This window comes from Apaloderma vittatum, unplaced genomic scaffold (assembly GCF_000703405.1).
Source record: "Apaloderma vittatum isolate BGI_N311 unplaced genomic scaffold, ASM70340v1 scaffold11990, whole genome shotgun sequence".
Taxonomy (NCBI): domain Eukaryota; kingdom Metazoa; phylum Chordata; class Aves; order Trogoniformes; family Trogonidae; genus Apaloderma; species Apaloderma vittatum.
In genome coordinates this window covers 960-18,646 of record NW_009695091.1, presented here as the reverse complement: position 1 = coordinate 18,646, position 17,687 = coordinate 960, and the positions used below count along the sequence as shown (strand labels likewise).

At 43.2% G+C, this 17,687-nt stretch overlaps 1 protein-coding gene across 1 annotated transcript; it reads right to left on the bottom strand.

The window, feature by feature from the left end:
- Positions 1 to 1,216: 1,216 nt before the first annotated feature.
- Positions 1,217 to 15,466, bottom strand: LOC104274347 (antigen WC1.1-like; the record flags this gene model as incomplete). The annotated part of the gene is made up of 12 exons (XM_009869955.1): positions 1,217 to 1,323; positions 1,815 to 1,988; positions 4,818 to 4,901; positions 5,477 to 5,572; positions 5,857 to 5,994; positions 6,280 to 6,315; positions 6,508 to 6,822; positions 7,631 to 7,945; positions 11,789 to 12,103; positions 12,800 to 13,117; positions 13,533 to 13,844; positions 15,152 to 15,466. Coding segments are annotated over 12 exons (2,525 nt in total), but the record flags the coding sequence as incomplete, so codon positions are not given.
- Positions 15,467 to 17,687: the final 2,221 nt, after the last annotated feature.

Genomic DNA, 17,687 nt, shown 5'->3' with positions numbered 1-17,687 from the left:
CTGTTGTGGGATTTTCCCATTCAAAGGGGAAGATTGTTTAGCTTTGTTCATCTACTGGGGTACAAAAGAAAGCATCTTTTAAGTCCAGAACAGTAAAATAAACATTTGTTTCTGGTAATGAGGCTAGCAGAGTGTAATGATTCAATGCAGTCAGGTGTATATCCACAGTGAGTTGATTTATTACTTTAAAATTTAATACTAGTGCTGAGAGTGGGGTTTCTTCACTGATAAAATAAGAATAATAAATTCAGACTGGGATTCTCTGAATAGTCCATATTCTGTAAAAGTATTTTCCAAAGGATCCAGTCCTTTCTGTACCTCCAGTCAAATAAGGCATTGGTTTACCCTTACTGGGTTTGCTCCTGGCTGAAGTCATGTTCTGTTTTGGGTCACATTTTTCCTGGTTTCTTTGAAGCCCAGGCCAAAAGAATTACCACATTCAGTACTGCATCTGGGATGTTATTTTCAGGCTTTCCCAAAGTCTTGTCTATCAGCAAGCAGATTTGAGCTTTTCATGCTGTTTCTTGTGGGATGCGTAGCTGTACAGAGTTCTCAGAAAAGGCTATTATTTATGTAGTGAATCTCATCCTAATAACAGAAGGGGTGTACATACTGCTACAGGTCTTGTTTGATTTTGTCTGAACAAAAGTTAGCCAAAAAATAAGTAATAAGCATTCTGTTACTGGGGACTTTTCATTCTTTTTGCTAACCAGACTGTCATGGTTGCCTAACTTTGTATATTTTTAACTTCTCTCAAGATCACAGGGACCAGGGAAGTCTCAGTAAGCTCTGTATGTGCATGCCTGTATGTCTCCGTGTTGGGTTTTTGTCTGATGGGGCTTGGGTAGCTGTCCCATGTATCTGGGAGGAAAAGCATGGATTTGAGTACAGATCTTTAAACAGTTTCCGATAAGAAAATATCATAAGTTGAAAAATTAACTCAGTAGAAAAAAAATTACAATGAAAATATTTAGAAACAAAAAGAAGAAAGTATCCAGGCAGTCTTGGCAGCAGGATATTATAAGGGAAATTAGAAAGATTTTCTTAAGAGTCATGTTTGTAATTCTTCTAACCATGTAATAACTTCTCTGCAGGTAAAGCAACCTTAGGTAAACTAATCCTATATGCACATTGTTCTGGTTCTACTAGTACTCGATTAGCATTTTATGAGCAGAAGTTTATTTCCAAAGTGGTCAGTACGGCTCAGCAGTCTCTGTCAGTGTTCCAACTCTTCAATGTCATCATAGCTTGTGTCTTCAAGAGCAGGGGATGAATGTCTCTCAGCCTCAGAGATTCTGTTGCCTGACGCATTAGGACTCCAGTCTGAAAATGCAAAGAAGAAAACTGACATAAGTGCACATCCTGTACATATTACCTTTACATGGTTTTGCAGTATGGGCTGTCATTTGTCTTCTCCAGAAATCAGAACCTTTGATAAAGGTGGCTGTGAAAGACCTGAGAAATGCTGTTGTCCTCCTGCTTCCCGCTACATATACAACCATCCAAGGATCAAGCTTGCTGTTCCCAGAAAACAGGTTGCTGCTCTAACTTGAAATGCTACTAATAAAGGCAATTCTTCAAAATTTCTTCAAAATTCCTAAATAGCCCAACTCCATTTTACTGCCTCAAGTGTTATCTGACTCACTGCAGATTTAGTAATCAGTCCTTGTCCATCTCACAAATTTGCCCTGATCTGTCTTCTCCCAGGGCTATCCCAGCAGAGTGCTCAGTCCGTTGTCTGTGGTTAAAAATTTCCCCGAGTTCAGTACAGTAATGGATTGTGAAAACTAATGGCTCTGGTTCCCTGGCCTCACCTGTCTGTGAATCTTTTTTTCTGTCACTTTCTTCAGGGATCCAAATGATATCCTTTTCATTCTGCCCACAGAGAGAAGCATCTTTAGGTCCAGAAGCTTCTGCCACATCGTCATAATTGTCTTCCAGGACATTTCCAGGTAGTGGAGAGACCTCTGGAACAGTATAGATATTAACTGTAACAGGGAGAGATCTTCCACTAGAGAAAGCAGTAGTTGAAGATCCAGTAATAAGGGCCTGTAGTACTGAAATTATCACCATAATAATAAACTAAGAATCCTCTTGAGGGTCTAAGGTATTCCGAACAACAATGATATAGCTCCAATAATTGATATACATTGCTGTAACAAGTAAAGAGTGAAAATCAACATGGAGGAGGGCCAGGAAGGGGAAGAAGATCTGGAGAAGGAGGCAGTGACTAGGTTTGTTTCAGAGGAAGATTCCCCATTCCGTAATTGCACAATGACAAATTACTCCTTGTTTATCTTAGAATCATAGAATTATTTAGGTTTGAAAAGACCTTTAAGATCATTGAGTCCAACTGTTAACCTAGCGATGTCAGGTCCACCACTAAACTATTTCCCTAAGTACCTCATCTACTTCTCCTTTAAATACCTCCAGGGATGGTAACTCAAGCACTTCTCTGGGTAGCCTGGTCCGGTGCTTAACAACCCTTTCAGTGAAGATTTTCCTAATATCCAGTCTAAACCTTCCCTGGTGCAGCTTGAAGCCATTTCCTTGTTGTATTGCTTGTTATATGGAAGAAGAGACCAACCCCCACCTCACTTTCAGGTAGTTGTAGAGATTGATAAAGTTTCCCCTGAGCCTCCTTTTCTCCAGGCTAAACATGGCAGTTCCCTCAGCCGCTCCTTGTAAGGCTTGTTGTCCAGACCTTTCACCATCTTTTGCTGCCCTTCTCTGGACACACTCCAGCCCCTCCAATGTTTTTCTTGGACTGAGAGGCCCAAAACTGAACACAGTTTTGAGGGTCAAAGCTGAACACTGGTGCAGCCTCACCAGTGCTGAATATAAGGGGACAATCACTTCCCTGGTGCCGCTGCCCACACTATTTCTGATACAGGCCAGGATGCCGTTGGCCTTCTTGGCCACCTGGGCGCACTGCTGGCTCATGTTCAGCCGGCTGTCCACCAACACCACTTCCTTGACTTGTCACTACTTTAACCACCTTCTCTGAAATGGTCTACCTAAGTAGCCACCCTTGGCTGTTTGCCTATGAACTTGTGGCTCCACACTTACGCCAAACCTTTGGAGAATATTCTCTGCAGTTCTGCTTCTCTTCTCCCTGCTTAACAACCTGAACTCTCTCAGCCTTTCCTCATGGGAGACGTGCTCCAACCACTTGATCATCTTTGTGGCCCTCTGAATCCTCACCAACAAGTCCATGCATTTTTTGTGCTAAGGACTCCAGAGCTGGAACACAGCACTCCAGGTGGGGTCTCACCAGAGTGAAGTAGAGGGGAGAATCACCTCCCTTGACCTGCTGGCCATATTTCTTTTGGTGCAGCCCGTGATGTGATTAGCTTTCTGGAGTGCAAGTGCACATTGCCAGCTCATGTCCACTTCGTCACCCAGCAGTATCCTCAAGTCCTTCTCTGCAGTGCTGTTCTCAAACCATTCATCCCCTAGTCTGTACTGATCCTAGTGATTACCCTCAGCTAGGTGCAGGACCTTGCACTTGTCCTTGTTGAACTTCACAAGCTTCACATAGGCTCACTCCTCAAGCCTGTCCAGATCTCTCTGGTTGGCATACCTTGCCTCTGTTATATGAACTGCACTACTCAGCTTGCTTTTGTCTGCAAACTTGCTGAAGGTGCAGTCAATCCTCTACCTGTGTCATTAATAAGGATGTTGAACTGTATCAGTCCCAGTACAGATCCCTGAGGGACACTACTTGTTACTGGTCTCCATTTCAACACTGAGCTGTGGACTGCAACTCTTCAGATGAGGCCCTCCAGCCAATGCCTTATTCATTGAACAGTCTATCCATCAGACTCAATTCTGTGAGTAGCAAGCTCTCTGATTCCTTGGGGGTGGCTAGCTCTGTGGTCTGTACTTAAATGGAATCCATCCCTTGGAAAATATTAATTTTCACTGTGTTACAGTGTATACATATTCACATGGAGCATTGACATACATATAATACACAAATAAAGTTGAGGTCAATCATAGCAATTCTATTTTACTTTTTACCGAGTACTCAATATTCAATCTGAATAAGAGAAAGAGATCTTATTTGGAATAATCTTCTTTATAAGCCTTTGAATGCAAGTGAGCAAAAGCTCTTTTTCAATTATTTTAAATAATAAAAACATTAATAAAAGAAAGACGATAGAAAATAAAATTAAAGACATAACACAGCAGAGATTGTGGGTTATGGGCAGCTTGAGCTGTCTTTGACAGCTGATCTCCTGGAGACCAGGCAATACCTAAGAGAGCTTTCTGATCAGCTCTAGGAAAGTGCACTTCTCTAAACCCTTGCTCTCCCTCAGCTTTTTCAGATTAAAAGATCTCCACATCTGCCAAACTGCATTTTCTTCCGGTCACTCGGATTAAAGTTCCCTGGTTAACTCCAATCACATGCCAATATTCTTATGTGGAACATGATTTTCCACTGTTTTAATTGTCCTCATTTGTCTCAGAAATGAAGCAATGACTTACCAGCTGCTACAGTTGCAATTTCTATGAGAAGTAGTTGTTAAATTATTGGATTCATGTCACTGGATACTGTGAAGAGTGCAATACTACCAGCAAGCATTTATTTTCAACTTGTCATATAGAAGAAAAAACTAGCACTTTTATACAAGATTGTACGACATTATTCCACTACAAGAGTTGAACAGAAATTTTTGGTTCACATCAAAACATCACTAGTAGACATGAAATGCAGCAAGAAAAAAACATTTTAATCACTAACAATGCTTTGGAAATTAAAAGCTACCCTGATTTTTAGTCTCTTACTTTGTAGGAACTCCATTTTCCATTACCTTGAGTTGCTCCAGGACCATTTTCTTCATCACTGTCCCCGCTATAAGACTGTGCCTTTGTTTTTGAGCTGTCTGAATAAGAATCTAGGTGAATGAGAAAGAGTGCAATATCAGATTAAACTCCCCTTAGCTGCTAAGACAGCATCTTGAAGAAAGGAATAGTCTATGGTATTACCATCCAAGTCCAACAGATTCTTGAGCAGTCAGTATTACTCCTGCAAGGTAAGGGGTTTACAGTGGAATAGCCAAGAATTCCTCAGGGGCCCCATAAGACCTCTTGTGGCTCCTTGGGGAGACAAGTCATGAGGGGAGAAAGGCAGTTAAGAGGAAGCCGACAGAGACATATAGCTGCTGGGAGGGAGATACAAATTATTCCTTTATTTGTTCCTGCTTTAAATAATTGCAGCAAGAGCCTTTTTGTTTGTTTGTGGTTTTGGTTTCTTGTTTGTATACTGTTCTATATTCTGTGGCTGAATCATGAACGGCACAAAATGAACTGTCCCTAGGAGAGGAACTGGCAGACTCCAGCGGGCAGAAAACCCCTCTCCTCAAATCTAGGAATTTTCCGTTTCCCAGTAGATTTGGGTGCTGCAAAGTGTCAGATAGGGATCTGGGACACCAGGAGGAGTTTTCCCTTGACAAGAGCAAGACACACAGACCTGAGAGACCAGTCATGCCCTGCTTTTCCCTCATCAGGCTGTAGTCGATCTCTTCATAGACAGCCTCAGAGAAGGGGTCATAGAATAGTCTGGATCCTGAAAGTAAAAGGCAATGATCACTCATAGTCTCTGCTTGTACCTGGGTTGGAGACACAGAAAGGAGAAGTAGCCTAATGGGGTCTACATGCCAGCTTAGTACCCAGAAAGTTGCTGAGAGGTGCTGACTGAGGCTGCTGGGCTCTTTCACTGCCAGAGAGTAAGTGAAAATCTCAGTGTGGCGGCAGAGGCCATTCATCTCAGTCACCCAGCCCCCCAGCCTCCTCAGCCAACTAAACACTCTTCAGCCATGTCCAGGAGGCATTTCATACAGAGGGACTCACCTCTCTGCTGTGCCCTGACACTTCGGATCTGTCCAGCAAGAATGGCAAGGACCAGGCACAGAAGGGCCCCCAGGATAATGCAGAGGATGACAGGTACTGAAATTCTTGTACTGTCTGTTTCAGTGTAGCGGGGAGGATCTGAATGGAAATGAAGAAGCAACAAGTGACCCAAAGGAATGCTTCTCCTGCTATGTCCACGCTAGCAGGGTGAGGCAGGTCATCTGCTGCCCACTTGTGGGTCCTGCTCAAGCAGCTAGAATTCAGCAGCTGGGGATGGTGCCACTCAGCTCTCCTTTACAAAAGGCTGTGGGAGATGCTTTTTAGTGAGCTGGAAAGTACTGCTGATTTACCTTCTATGCAGTATCACGGACATTCAATACTCATTTGAGGGGAGGAAGAAAGGAGGAGGAAGGAATGTTTTACCTGCTTTAGTAGGTGATGCTGTTATTTCTGTCATACCTGCAAAAGGAAGGCGAGTCCAGGTTATGGAAGAGGCAAGTGTGAAAAATAGGGAGAACATCTTGTAATTTGTGAGCTTCCTGCAGTCAAAATTATGAAGGAGGTAGTCACTGGGATGTACAGCTCACATAATTTTCCTATACCCACCTCCTTCCCAGATCTCTGTAATGAACCAAAGGACCAGTCACTAACCGGAGCAATTCACAGCGGCATCTTCCTTATGATCACAGTTTTTGCTGAACAAGCGCTTGGCAGGACAGTCCCAAAGCGACAGCTCTGTTCCTTTACAGTGCACCTTCTCCAACCAGATGGGACCAATGCCTTCCCCAAAGACAGCTTCACTCAGAGCAGACACAGCAGATCCACAACCCAGCTGCCTGCATACAACATTAGCGTCAGCCATGTCCCAGGAATCATCACAGACTGTTCCCCAAGAACCTTGGTGCCAAATCTCCACTCTGCCTGAACATTCATCCTCTCCTCCTATGACTCGTAACTTCTCCCTGTCTGCAAAACACAGAAATCTTTTGTATTGCTGCAAAAGCAGGAAGGTCCATAGGGACCAATAAGGAGAAAGAAAGAGAGGTACCTGAACAACTTGTAGAGTTTGGACACTCAGCAAATGTGGCTGGAGATGTTGCCTCTTTTCTTCCTGTAGAATTTAAATGTCTCAGTAAATAATCTGATTATTCTCTAGTAAGAGTGAGGGAGGATAAAATGCCTAAAAATTAATCATCAATTTTTTTTATTATAATGTATAGATGACCTATTTAGTGCTTAGTGGATCGCTGTTTGGCTATTGCTGGGAATTAAATAATCTTCCTGTGACTGTGCTTTCTTTCTTTCTTCTGGTGTGAGGCAGCTGCAATACTTTTCAGGAGATCTAATTCATACACTTGTCTGTGACTGTGTGAATGCACATGTGTACAGGTACATATGCACTGATATGCCTCCATGCACGTAGAAACACATATACATATCTACTTCTTTAGAAGTATGACTCAGATCTCAGATCTCACAGACTAACTGTGTATCATAGATTTGTACTTTAAAAATATGCAATATTACCATCCTATCAGAGAGATGCCGGGGATTTCCACTGGGTAACTGCACTCAGTGACACTCATGCAATTTTAGTTTGCTCATTTACATCAAGGATATAGACAAAGAAAAATGTTTGAGCTATTTGCACAAAACTAGAAATAATAAATGCTAGATAAAAAATTAACATAAGGTAATACTACAATGTCTATATATGCATGTGTATATTTATGTATATGTCTGGGCTGTCCTGTACAGGTGCATTTCTAATTACCAGTGCAAGAAATATGAGTCTCTTCTGCTCGGTTATCACATGACTGAGGATCCCAGGGGTCTGACTGACATTGCCAGAGAGAGCTATGTTGCTCAGTACACTCAATGTGGTCCAGCCACGTGGGCCCGGAACCTCTGCCATATTTGAAGTCTCTTTCGATTTCCCCACCATCTCCACAGTTCAGGTGTTTGCATACAGTTATTGCAGTGAGTTGAGACATGTGATTGGAACAAATGCTTCCCCATGTCCCATTGTAGAAAACTTCTAGTCGCCCAGCACAGTCACTGCCATTCACCAGCCTCAAAGCCAGGAACTCTACAAGTGAAAACAAAAATAGAATTAGACGGGCCTAATTCTCCTAGGAACCTGACTGTGTTGAGTGAAATCCAGAATCTGCTAACAATTCTATTCATCACTCTGAATAAAGAAGTGCCAGAGAAAAAACACTCTAAAAGCGACAAACACTTAAATGAAAAAGTCATAAAATTATCCTCTCCAGTTAGCCAGCAAATTCACCGTCATCTACAACAACAAAGAACGGTGATGGCCACACCCCCACAGCTGCAGACGTATTTCTTTGGTATCTTGAAGTGTGGATGCCATGAACACCTCTGATTTACTGAAGTTTTGATGTGCAATGACTTGCTTATAATAATTTCAGAGCTAGATGTATTGGCTCACCTGCAGAAGCACAGGGCAGCCCTGCAGCCTTCAATGACTGAAACCCTGCTGATTGTAGCTGTACATTTTACCCCTCACCATTATGAAACACTTATTTAAGAAGTGTTTGAACTTATATCCACTATAAACTCTACTGTCATCATAGTTGTAAAATACATGCGTTATGAACTCTACCCTTAGACTCAGACAATAGGTATTGACATTGTACAAATAGTTGATAAAACACTATGTCTCATTCTGGGAACCACATTATAGGGGTTGATATCATACCAATCTCAACATATATTTATTATAAGTTTCAGACCTTGTCTCTGCAAAACACATGAACAAGAACGTCCTTTATGAGGTAAACTTACTCTCTTTTAGTTACTTAGGTAAAGGCACACATTTTATTGTTCTTTTTCCGAAGACCAACCAGTAAATAAATCTTGCTTTTTAAACAAATAGAGACCACTTTCTTTGGGATTTCAACTGTTTCAGACTTCCCAATGCAAACATCCTCAAGCTGATAGTTTATCACACAAATGAGCTCAGGCTTTCTTTTAGGCTGTATAGACTCAAGCAAACAGTACAGACTCAAGCACAGCTCTACTTTTCCAGCTGCCTAGTGAGGTACTCATTCTACTTGTTCTTAAATGGTTGTATTTTTGTAATCATAGAATCACAGAACAGTTTTTGCTGGAAGAGACCTTCAAGATCATTGAGTCCAACCTTTTCCTAGCCCTATCAACACTACTAAACCATGTCCCCCAAGGAAACATCTACCCTTCTCTTAAACACCTCTAGGGATGGTGACTCAGCCACCTCCCTGGGCAGGCTGTTCCAATGGCTGACAACCCTCTCAGTAAAGAAATTCTTCCTAATATCCAACCTGAACCTCCCCTGGTGCAACTTGAGGCCATTTTCTCTCATCCTGTCACTCTCCACTAGGGAGAACAGACCAACCCCCACCTCTCTACAATCTCCTTTCAAGCAGTTGTAGAGAGACATAATGACTTATGTCGTCTGATGCATGCCTAAGCAGCATTCCATGGTGCCAACAGATATTTGTTTATTCCTTCTAGGGTGCCATCTGCATTTGCTGTCTGGTGAAAGCTTTTAGCCACCTTTGTGATGCTCTACCACTGTGAGAACATAGAATCTGCCAGTGTTGCTGAGAAGGAAGGGATTGGTCTATATAATCCATTTGCCAGGCATCTCCAAACATTCATTTCTCTCACTGTTCATAATGTTTAATCATTTGCGCTGCAGATTGTGTTATTCCACAGACATAACACTGCCTAATTGCTTGCACTGTATCTTCCCAAGATGAGTCTAAGCTGTCTCTCTGTCCTCAATCCTTCACAGCATGCGTATCAGTTTCCTAGGCTCATCTGTCTAAAAACAGTTTTCCTTTATGCTCCCATCCCAAATCTCTACTGAGAAGTTGAGCCAGTTGGTCAGCTTGGTTGCTGTGTTTCTCTTCTTGAGTTGCCTTTAAATTTGGGATACGTGCGTTATTAGCATGACATACTAAACAGGTTTTTCTTCAGGCAGCTTTTGTACTACTTCTGCTCAAAATGGTTTTCCTCACTGCTGCCAGTTACCACAATTTCATTCTTCAAACCATTTCATTACCACATTGTTTACTATCCAAGCATCTGTATACATGGGTCTGTTGATGCTGCTGAGTATGTTTGAAGGCTATTTTCAAGGCTTTTGAAACTCTTTCAAGTTTCCTTCCAGATGGCAGCTCCTCCTGTAGAAGGATTCCAAGGATTTCCACCTCCCGTTTCCTGCTGTGGTTTTACAGAATCCACGGGTAAACAAACTCTGTTGTTTATTTTCAGTACTGAATTAATCATATGCTAGGGCTTTGGCAGCCAAAGGTGTTTGGTCTTCCTCATACTGTTGCTGGATATTGACTTAGTAAATTCAATTAATCCTAATCTGGAGTGCGAACCGATATGTGTGGACTGGCAAAGGGCCAGTAGACATTTTTGCCATGCAGTTGCGGTTGCTCTTCCCTCAGTGGTTTTGAGTCCTTGAATTTAAAATTCAGGACTGCTAGTATAGAAACATAACCACAGTGACTGCTCTGCTCTCACTTTAGTGGCACTCAGACACCCTCTGCATATACAACTAAGACTTCTTGCTCTAGAGTGGAGTAGTTATGTTCTGCTCATTTGTGCCTGACACAATCATGCTAACAGTGCCACAAACTCTTTATGATGTTTTTATTTCCTGCATGTGCATATAACAAATTTTTTACATTGCTACCTACCCATATTGATCCTAATGCCATGGCATGGACTATTTCTTGCTGATCAGCTCCAAAGCTTTCTGTTGTTCTTCTTTCCGCTAAAAATGAGGTTTATTTCAAGTCACTTGGTATTTGGGTTTGGTCAATTGGCTGTCATCAGGAACGTGTGTACATCAAAATCCGTAATGCCCAAGAAAGCCTGGGGTTTTGTTTATTGTGTAGAGGTCCATGGTGGTTATCCAAACAATCTGGTCAACTGACGTGTAGCAGCACCCATTTTGTATGCCTAAAATCTGTGTATCTTGAGGGGGCCTTTTTACTTTGGAGTGCTTATTTGCAGATTCAGCACTGAGAAAAGTAATGATTACCTGTAGCCCTATACTTAGTACTTCAGGAGTTGTTCTTCCAATCAATACATGATCAAGGCTGTCAAAGCAACACACCATAATTTTGGGGTTTCACAAGCAATATAACCCCTTTGTATCTCCCAGGCTGATATGCTTGGACACAAAAATATCAAGGCTCCAGGCCACAGGAATTCCTCCTAAACACCTTCACCTCCAATCAGGTTGGTCTCCTTTTCCCACCTGTTTATAGACAGTTCATATCCTTCCCCACACCTCTCCCCCCTGCACCCACTAGTGGATGTGCCATTTACGTGTCACCAGAACAAGAAAAATTTCCAGTATCAGAATCAAGGCTTCTCTGGATCTTTAAAACCACTAAAATTATTCCAGTCCTAGCAATGTCCTTTTCAACTTCTCCTTCATTTCTCCTCTTGCAGCTGCAGCTCTCTCTTACATATGCATGAGCAGAGCTGCCATACGCTTAACCATATGGTTGATGCTTTTGGTGCACAATGAGTTGTTTCCACTGTTTTCAGAGCCAGCTGTAAGTGACTATAGTGAGCACATGGCAGTTGATGATCTCCTCGCACATGAGGAACACCCACATCTCCTTGCTGTGGAAATCTTTATGGAAGCCCTCCAATTTACCCCCCAAATATCCCACCCTACCACATACTTTTTAGTGTGTGTGTTTGTGTGTGAATGCAAAAGAAGGCTTCTGTAGACCCTTTGCATCTGATTGGAACCAGGGGAATATGCTGACCAACAATGCTCGTGGTCAAGAGAGTAAGATGCTCTCTTCCCCAAGCCAGTCTCCACTATTCCGATTCCCCTTCATGTAACACTACACTTTCGACACAAACTCAAAAAACTGTTTTCCAAACACACCTGAGCACAGGACTCCAGCATCCTCTTTGTGTTGGCAGTTGTGTTCACCCCATGCCCTGGAGGGACATGCCCAGAGATCGGATTCAGTCCCGGTGCAGTTTACATCATCCAGCCAGATCTGTCCTGAGCCTTCACCATAATGAGCAGACACAAATTCCTTAATGGCGTGTCCACATCCCAGCTGTTTGCAAACAACATTAGCATCTGATAGATCCCAGTTATCATCACAGATGGTGCCCCAGATGCCATCATGATAAAGTTCTACTCTCCCAGCACAGCGCTTTGTTCCATTCACCAGCCTGATCTGTCTGCTACCTGCCGGAAGAAAACCCACCTGTCAACATGCAATATAAAGATCATGCACGGATCTGCATAATGGCTGTATGTTTAGAACACTTTCAAGGCATCGTGTTCTTGTTATATTCCAGTTCTTTTATGGCTTCTTGAGCATAACTCCTGTGATGCTAAAATCACATAAAGAGAAGGGCCTACTACTGTGTCAGGTAAATTAATAACTCCTGTGAGATGCCGCAAACAAGGAATGTCTAGTCATATTAAGTATATACAGAGATCACCTTAGAAAGCTGGAAAAGCTACTTTCTGTCTAAACTCATTTAGTTAGGCAGAGGCAGATACAGTTTCTGGCATGGATGGGTTATGAAGTGAGAGCAGAAACAATTTTAATTTACTTTAGGAAGGCATTTCTATACAAATATAGAAATGTCACAAAATAAAGCCTATTTAATTCCCAAGTTACAGTCGGACTGTGTGCCAGTCATGACCAAATTAGTGTTCTTATGGCTTCTATATTCTTTTATTTCTTTTTGTTTCTGTGAGATACATTATTCGAGAAATTCAGATAAAGCATTAATTAAATTACACTTACTTCCTGAACTATCATTTGTCCCTTAGAGAATACAAGCATGTGGGTATCACATGCTTATTTAAGATCTGGTGAGACTACAGCACAAGGAGGGCTAGGGGCAACCCTAGGAAGCAAAAGTAACTCACCTGAGCAAATCACACCAATGTCTTCAGCAACTCCCGTTGGCACTGACTGAGAATGGGAGGTCTTGCAAAGCATCAGATGAGTCTCATTTCCAGCACACTGGACACTTCTTAAGCCAACAGGACCCGTGCCTCGCTCAGACCTTGGAAGGTAGAAGGCTTTTACGGCAATTCCACATTGGAGCTCTCTGCATACCACATGAGCATCCTTGATGTCCCAGTCATCATCCAGGACTCTGCTCCACATGCCATGTAGTGAGATCTCAACTCGCCCATCACAGCGGCTTTCACCACCTGAGAGTCTGAGTGATTCAGAAAGACCTGGGCTCAAGAGAGTTGGAAAATTTATTGAATATCATCTACTGCTCTTTCTGCAGTAGAAGTAACATGCAGGAGACAAATTCCAATGCTGGCAAAAAAAATAATTCTCACCACTGATTAAGGAGACAGCCTCTGTTGAGACTTTGCTTTCATGCACAGAAGGGTCTGCAATAGGAAGCGAGAAAGGCTTTCCCAGCAAAAAGACTACATCTGGTAAGGAGCCAGGCACATTTAAACAATGTGAATCCCTCTACTAAATGAAGTTTCTATGCTCAAATCAAAGTTGGAGGGGTTGAGGAAAGGAAAGGCCATTAAAGATAAGCTGGCACACCAGGCTTCTTGTGTGCTGAGTGGTATTACCAATGTTGCTTTGGTCTGAAGTTGTGCTACCCGTAAAAGGCCACTCTTAACTTACCTGAGCATATAACAGTGGCTACTTCTCTGGCTGAACAGGTTGGATTGCCCAAAGTCACTTGAGCACAATCCCCCAGGCAGGACTCTGTCCCTTCACAGTGAAAAGCATCTCTCCATACAGGCCCATTTCCATCCACAAAATGGTCTCCTGTCTCGATTGACTTTGCATAGCCACAGTTCAGCTGATGACAGAGAACGCTGGCTGCCTGCAAATTCCAGTGGGAGCGACAGAGTCTTCCCCATGTATCTCCATGGCGGATCTCCACTCTGCCAGAGCATGTTGTGCCATTCATCAGCCTGCCCCCTGGGCAGCCTGAATATAACACAAAAAGAGTACTGAGATGTCACAGAATCATAGAATAGTTTTGGCTGAAGAAAATCTTTAATATTATCAAGTCTAACCATCAACTCAACCCCACCAAATCAGCTGTTAAACCATGTCCCCAAGCATGGCATCTACTCATCTTTTAACCACCTTGACTGCCTCCCTGGGAAGCCTGTTCCAGTGCCTGACAAGCCTTTCAGTGAAGAAGTTCCTCCTAATATCCAATCTAAACCTCCCGTTTGAGGCCATTTCTTCTTGTCTAGCTACTAAGGAGACCGACTCCCATCTCACTACAAGCTCCCTTCAGGTGGTTTTAGAGATTGATAAGGTTTTCCCTGAGCCTCCTTTTCTGCAGACTAAACCAGCCCTAGTCCCCTCAGCCCCTCCTCATAAAACTTGTTGTCCAGACCCTTCACCAGCTTCGTAGCCTTTCTTTGGACACACTCAAGCACCTCGATGTCTTTCTTGTAGTGAGGGGTGCAAAACTGAACATGGAATTCAAGGTGCAGCCTCACCAGTGCAGAGTACGGGGTGATGATCTCTTCCCTGGTCCTGTTCATAGCTGCTCATGGGCATGACCTGAAAGTGACTGGGAAGTGGGAATGAGTTCCTTAGCATTCAGTAGTAAAAATTACTCCACTGTGCTATTGGAACTTCCATACTCATAACTAGACTTTAGTCCACCCTAATTTACTGAGAAGAATGGCTAGAAATCAGGATCTGGTCCCCTTTGCATTTTTTAAACTCAGGGAACTAGGCTTCAGGGCATGAACTAATAGGCCTTAATTATTCTGACCTGCCTTACCTAGGGCCTCCAGCTGTGCACCCTTGGGCTACTGGTCCAAGGCCTGACTTAAACCTGGACCAGACCTCCAGTCCTTGCCTCAACTTTGTGACTAATGTTACTGTCCCTAGTCTTGTCTCCTGCTACTCCTGACTGTACTCTCCAGTTGGACCTTACATCTGATTGGTTACTTTGCTTTGTCTGGGACTATCCATAGACCTTGTTATCAGTACCTTCCTCTATCCTCTGTGCAGATGCTTTGAATTGTGCTTTGGTGGGTAAGGACACTGCCTGTGTTGTCCTTGCCCTCTGCCCCCAGCTCATCGTATCTTGTGGAGCAGTCCTGTTCTTACTATTCCCTGACACTAGGAGCATTTCACAGAGAGCAGCTTTGTGATACACAGAGGCAAGACAGAGCTTGGCTCCACCAACACCCTCTGGATTTTGGGTCTTCATTTTGCCTTGAAGGAGGAGTTTTTTAATTCCCCTCTTAGAACTTTCTACAGCTTACCTGAACATACCACATGAGCATCTTTTCCAGCAGGGCATTCGTCATGACCTAGCACACTCACAGGGCAGTCTCTTAGGTGTGAGCCATTCTTCTTGCAGCTGAATGTGCCATTCCAGACGAATCCATTTCCTTTTCCAAAGGACTGTCCATCGGGTATGAATAGGGCAACTCCACAGTCCAGGTGCTGGCAGAGGGTATTAGCAGCCGGTAAATCCCATAGGTTGTCACAGAGGGTTCCCCATGTGCCTCCATGAAGAAGCTCTACTCTCCCTGAACATGCGGTACTGCCATTTGCCAACCTGTATCCACCATAGCCTGCAGGAAGAATAAAGGAAGTTAACAGTTTTGTTTTGAGCTTTTTTCTGCTCTTGCATTGAAAATTGTAAGAGAGGTCTAGCTGCAAGGAACTAGCACTTGTTTTGTCTCAGGTTACTGGGGAGCATGTGAGACCAGGATGCTCATAAGCCAGCTCTGAAAAAAAGTCTTTATTGTCCATGTTGTAGTCTGCACTACATGACTAAAACTCTTTTGACTCTAAGTTCAGTCTCTCCTTCTCTGCTTTTCTCTCTCCTCCCACAATGCTGCTGCTACCTTGCAACACCTTTTCGTTGCAGAGGCAGTTTCAGTGTTGCTTTGCATTCGAAGCATATGAGAAACTCAGAGTAGGACCTACATCTCACTCTTCCTGGTAAGCAGCACCTGCAATGTGCAATCCTCAACTTTCATCCGTGCCACAGCATAAGGCTCTGAACAAAACAAGCCATGTCCATCAGCACATTAGCAATAATTTAAGTGCAGAGTGGTAGGACTATGGTGTCCTGCTACCAGCCCCCTACAGTCCTTCTATCTTTTCACATTCTTACTCCTCCCCCTTGCCTGTTTCTTGCATCATATTTCCCCTAATGTGACCAGGATTTCTGCCCTGAACTGTGACTCTTGCAAGATGAAAGAGCCAACCATCTTGTGTCAGGCAACAGTAAGAACAGGGCTGTTCCACAAGGCAGGATGAGCTGAGGGTGGAGGGTGAGGACAACACAGCCATCTTATCTCCTTGAGCCAAGCTCTGTCAGTTACCCATATCTTAACTGGGCTTTTTGGCTGCCACAGCTCCCCAGCTAGTGCTCCGGATCATCATGGCCAGTGGGACAATATCCAAGGCACTCTTGAAAGAGACTGCATCCCTGTGATTGGGAAATGGAAATGAACTGCAGTCCTTTCCAGGCTTGTTTTGTGACAGACTGGTGCCAGCAGCTCTACCCCATGTTCAATTTGCCCCTTTTGATTTCTTCCTTCAGGAGAAAGTTGCATTTGCTGGTTTTAATCATCACTTTTTAGTGGGTGGCAATAATTTAGCTATGTTTAGAGGCCCCAGAAGCCATGACTTGTATTCAGTTCTTAAATAATATTACCTGGCAGTCTGGCAGTTACAATAAAGTTATCTAGGCCTCTAACATCTTTTTTTTTTTTCTTTTTTTTCTTTTTTTTTTTTTTTAAATGTGTTACGTCTGTAACTTGTGCCTCCTTTGACCTGTTGGAGGAATAGTATCTCTCCCAGTTTTATAATTAACTAATGTGTCAGGGATTAACAAACTCACTGGCAGCACAGAAAATATATTTTCTCCACCGTAAGAGGGACATAGATATGTTGAAGTGAATTCAGAGGAGGGCCACAAAGAAGATCCAGGGGCTGGAGCACCTCTGCTATGAGGATAGGCTAAGGGAACTGCGATTGTTAAGTCTTGAAAAGAGAAGACTTCAAGGGGACCTAATAGCTGCCTTCCAGTACCTGAAGGGAACCTACAGGAAGGCTGGGGAGGGACTCTTTACAAGAGTGTCCACAGGCAGGGCAAGGGGGAAAGAGGTTAAGGTGGGGAAATGAGTTTAAGTTAAAGGAGAGTAGATTTAGATTGGATCTTAGGAAAAAATTCTTCAGCATGAGGGCAGCAAGACTTTGGAATAAATTGCCCAGAGATGTTGTGGCTGCCCCCTCCCTGGAGGTGTTCAAGGCCAGGTTGAATGAGGCCTTGAGTAGCCTGATCTAGTTGAGAGGCGTCCCTGCCCATGGCAAGGAGGTTGGACTAGATGATCTCTAAGATCCCTTCCAACCGCAAACATTCTATGACTCTGTGATTCTATGATTCCATGATTCCATGTTCCTGCTTTTCTGCTGTGGCCATCCCTCCTCTTATGTATATGAGAAAGACATGGAAGGAATTCTCAGCACTACTGAGTGCATAGCTTTACTAGCATAAAAGAAATTACACTTCTTTTGAGCTCTGCATCGCTGGTACAGAATTGAAGTGGCTAGAACAGTCCATGTTAAGTGCAGCCTCTCAGGAGAGTGAATGAGAGATTGTGGGGCTGCTCTGCTCAGATAGGGTCCCCAAGGACCACAGAAATATGCAGAGGCTCTGAATTGTGGTTTAATAGGAAGAAATATAGGACATGTAAATTATATCTATCAGTCCAAAGTCTTACCTGAACATACAACAGTGGCCTCATGAGAGCATGTCTTACTATGGTGCAGCATCCTGGG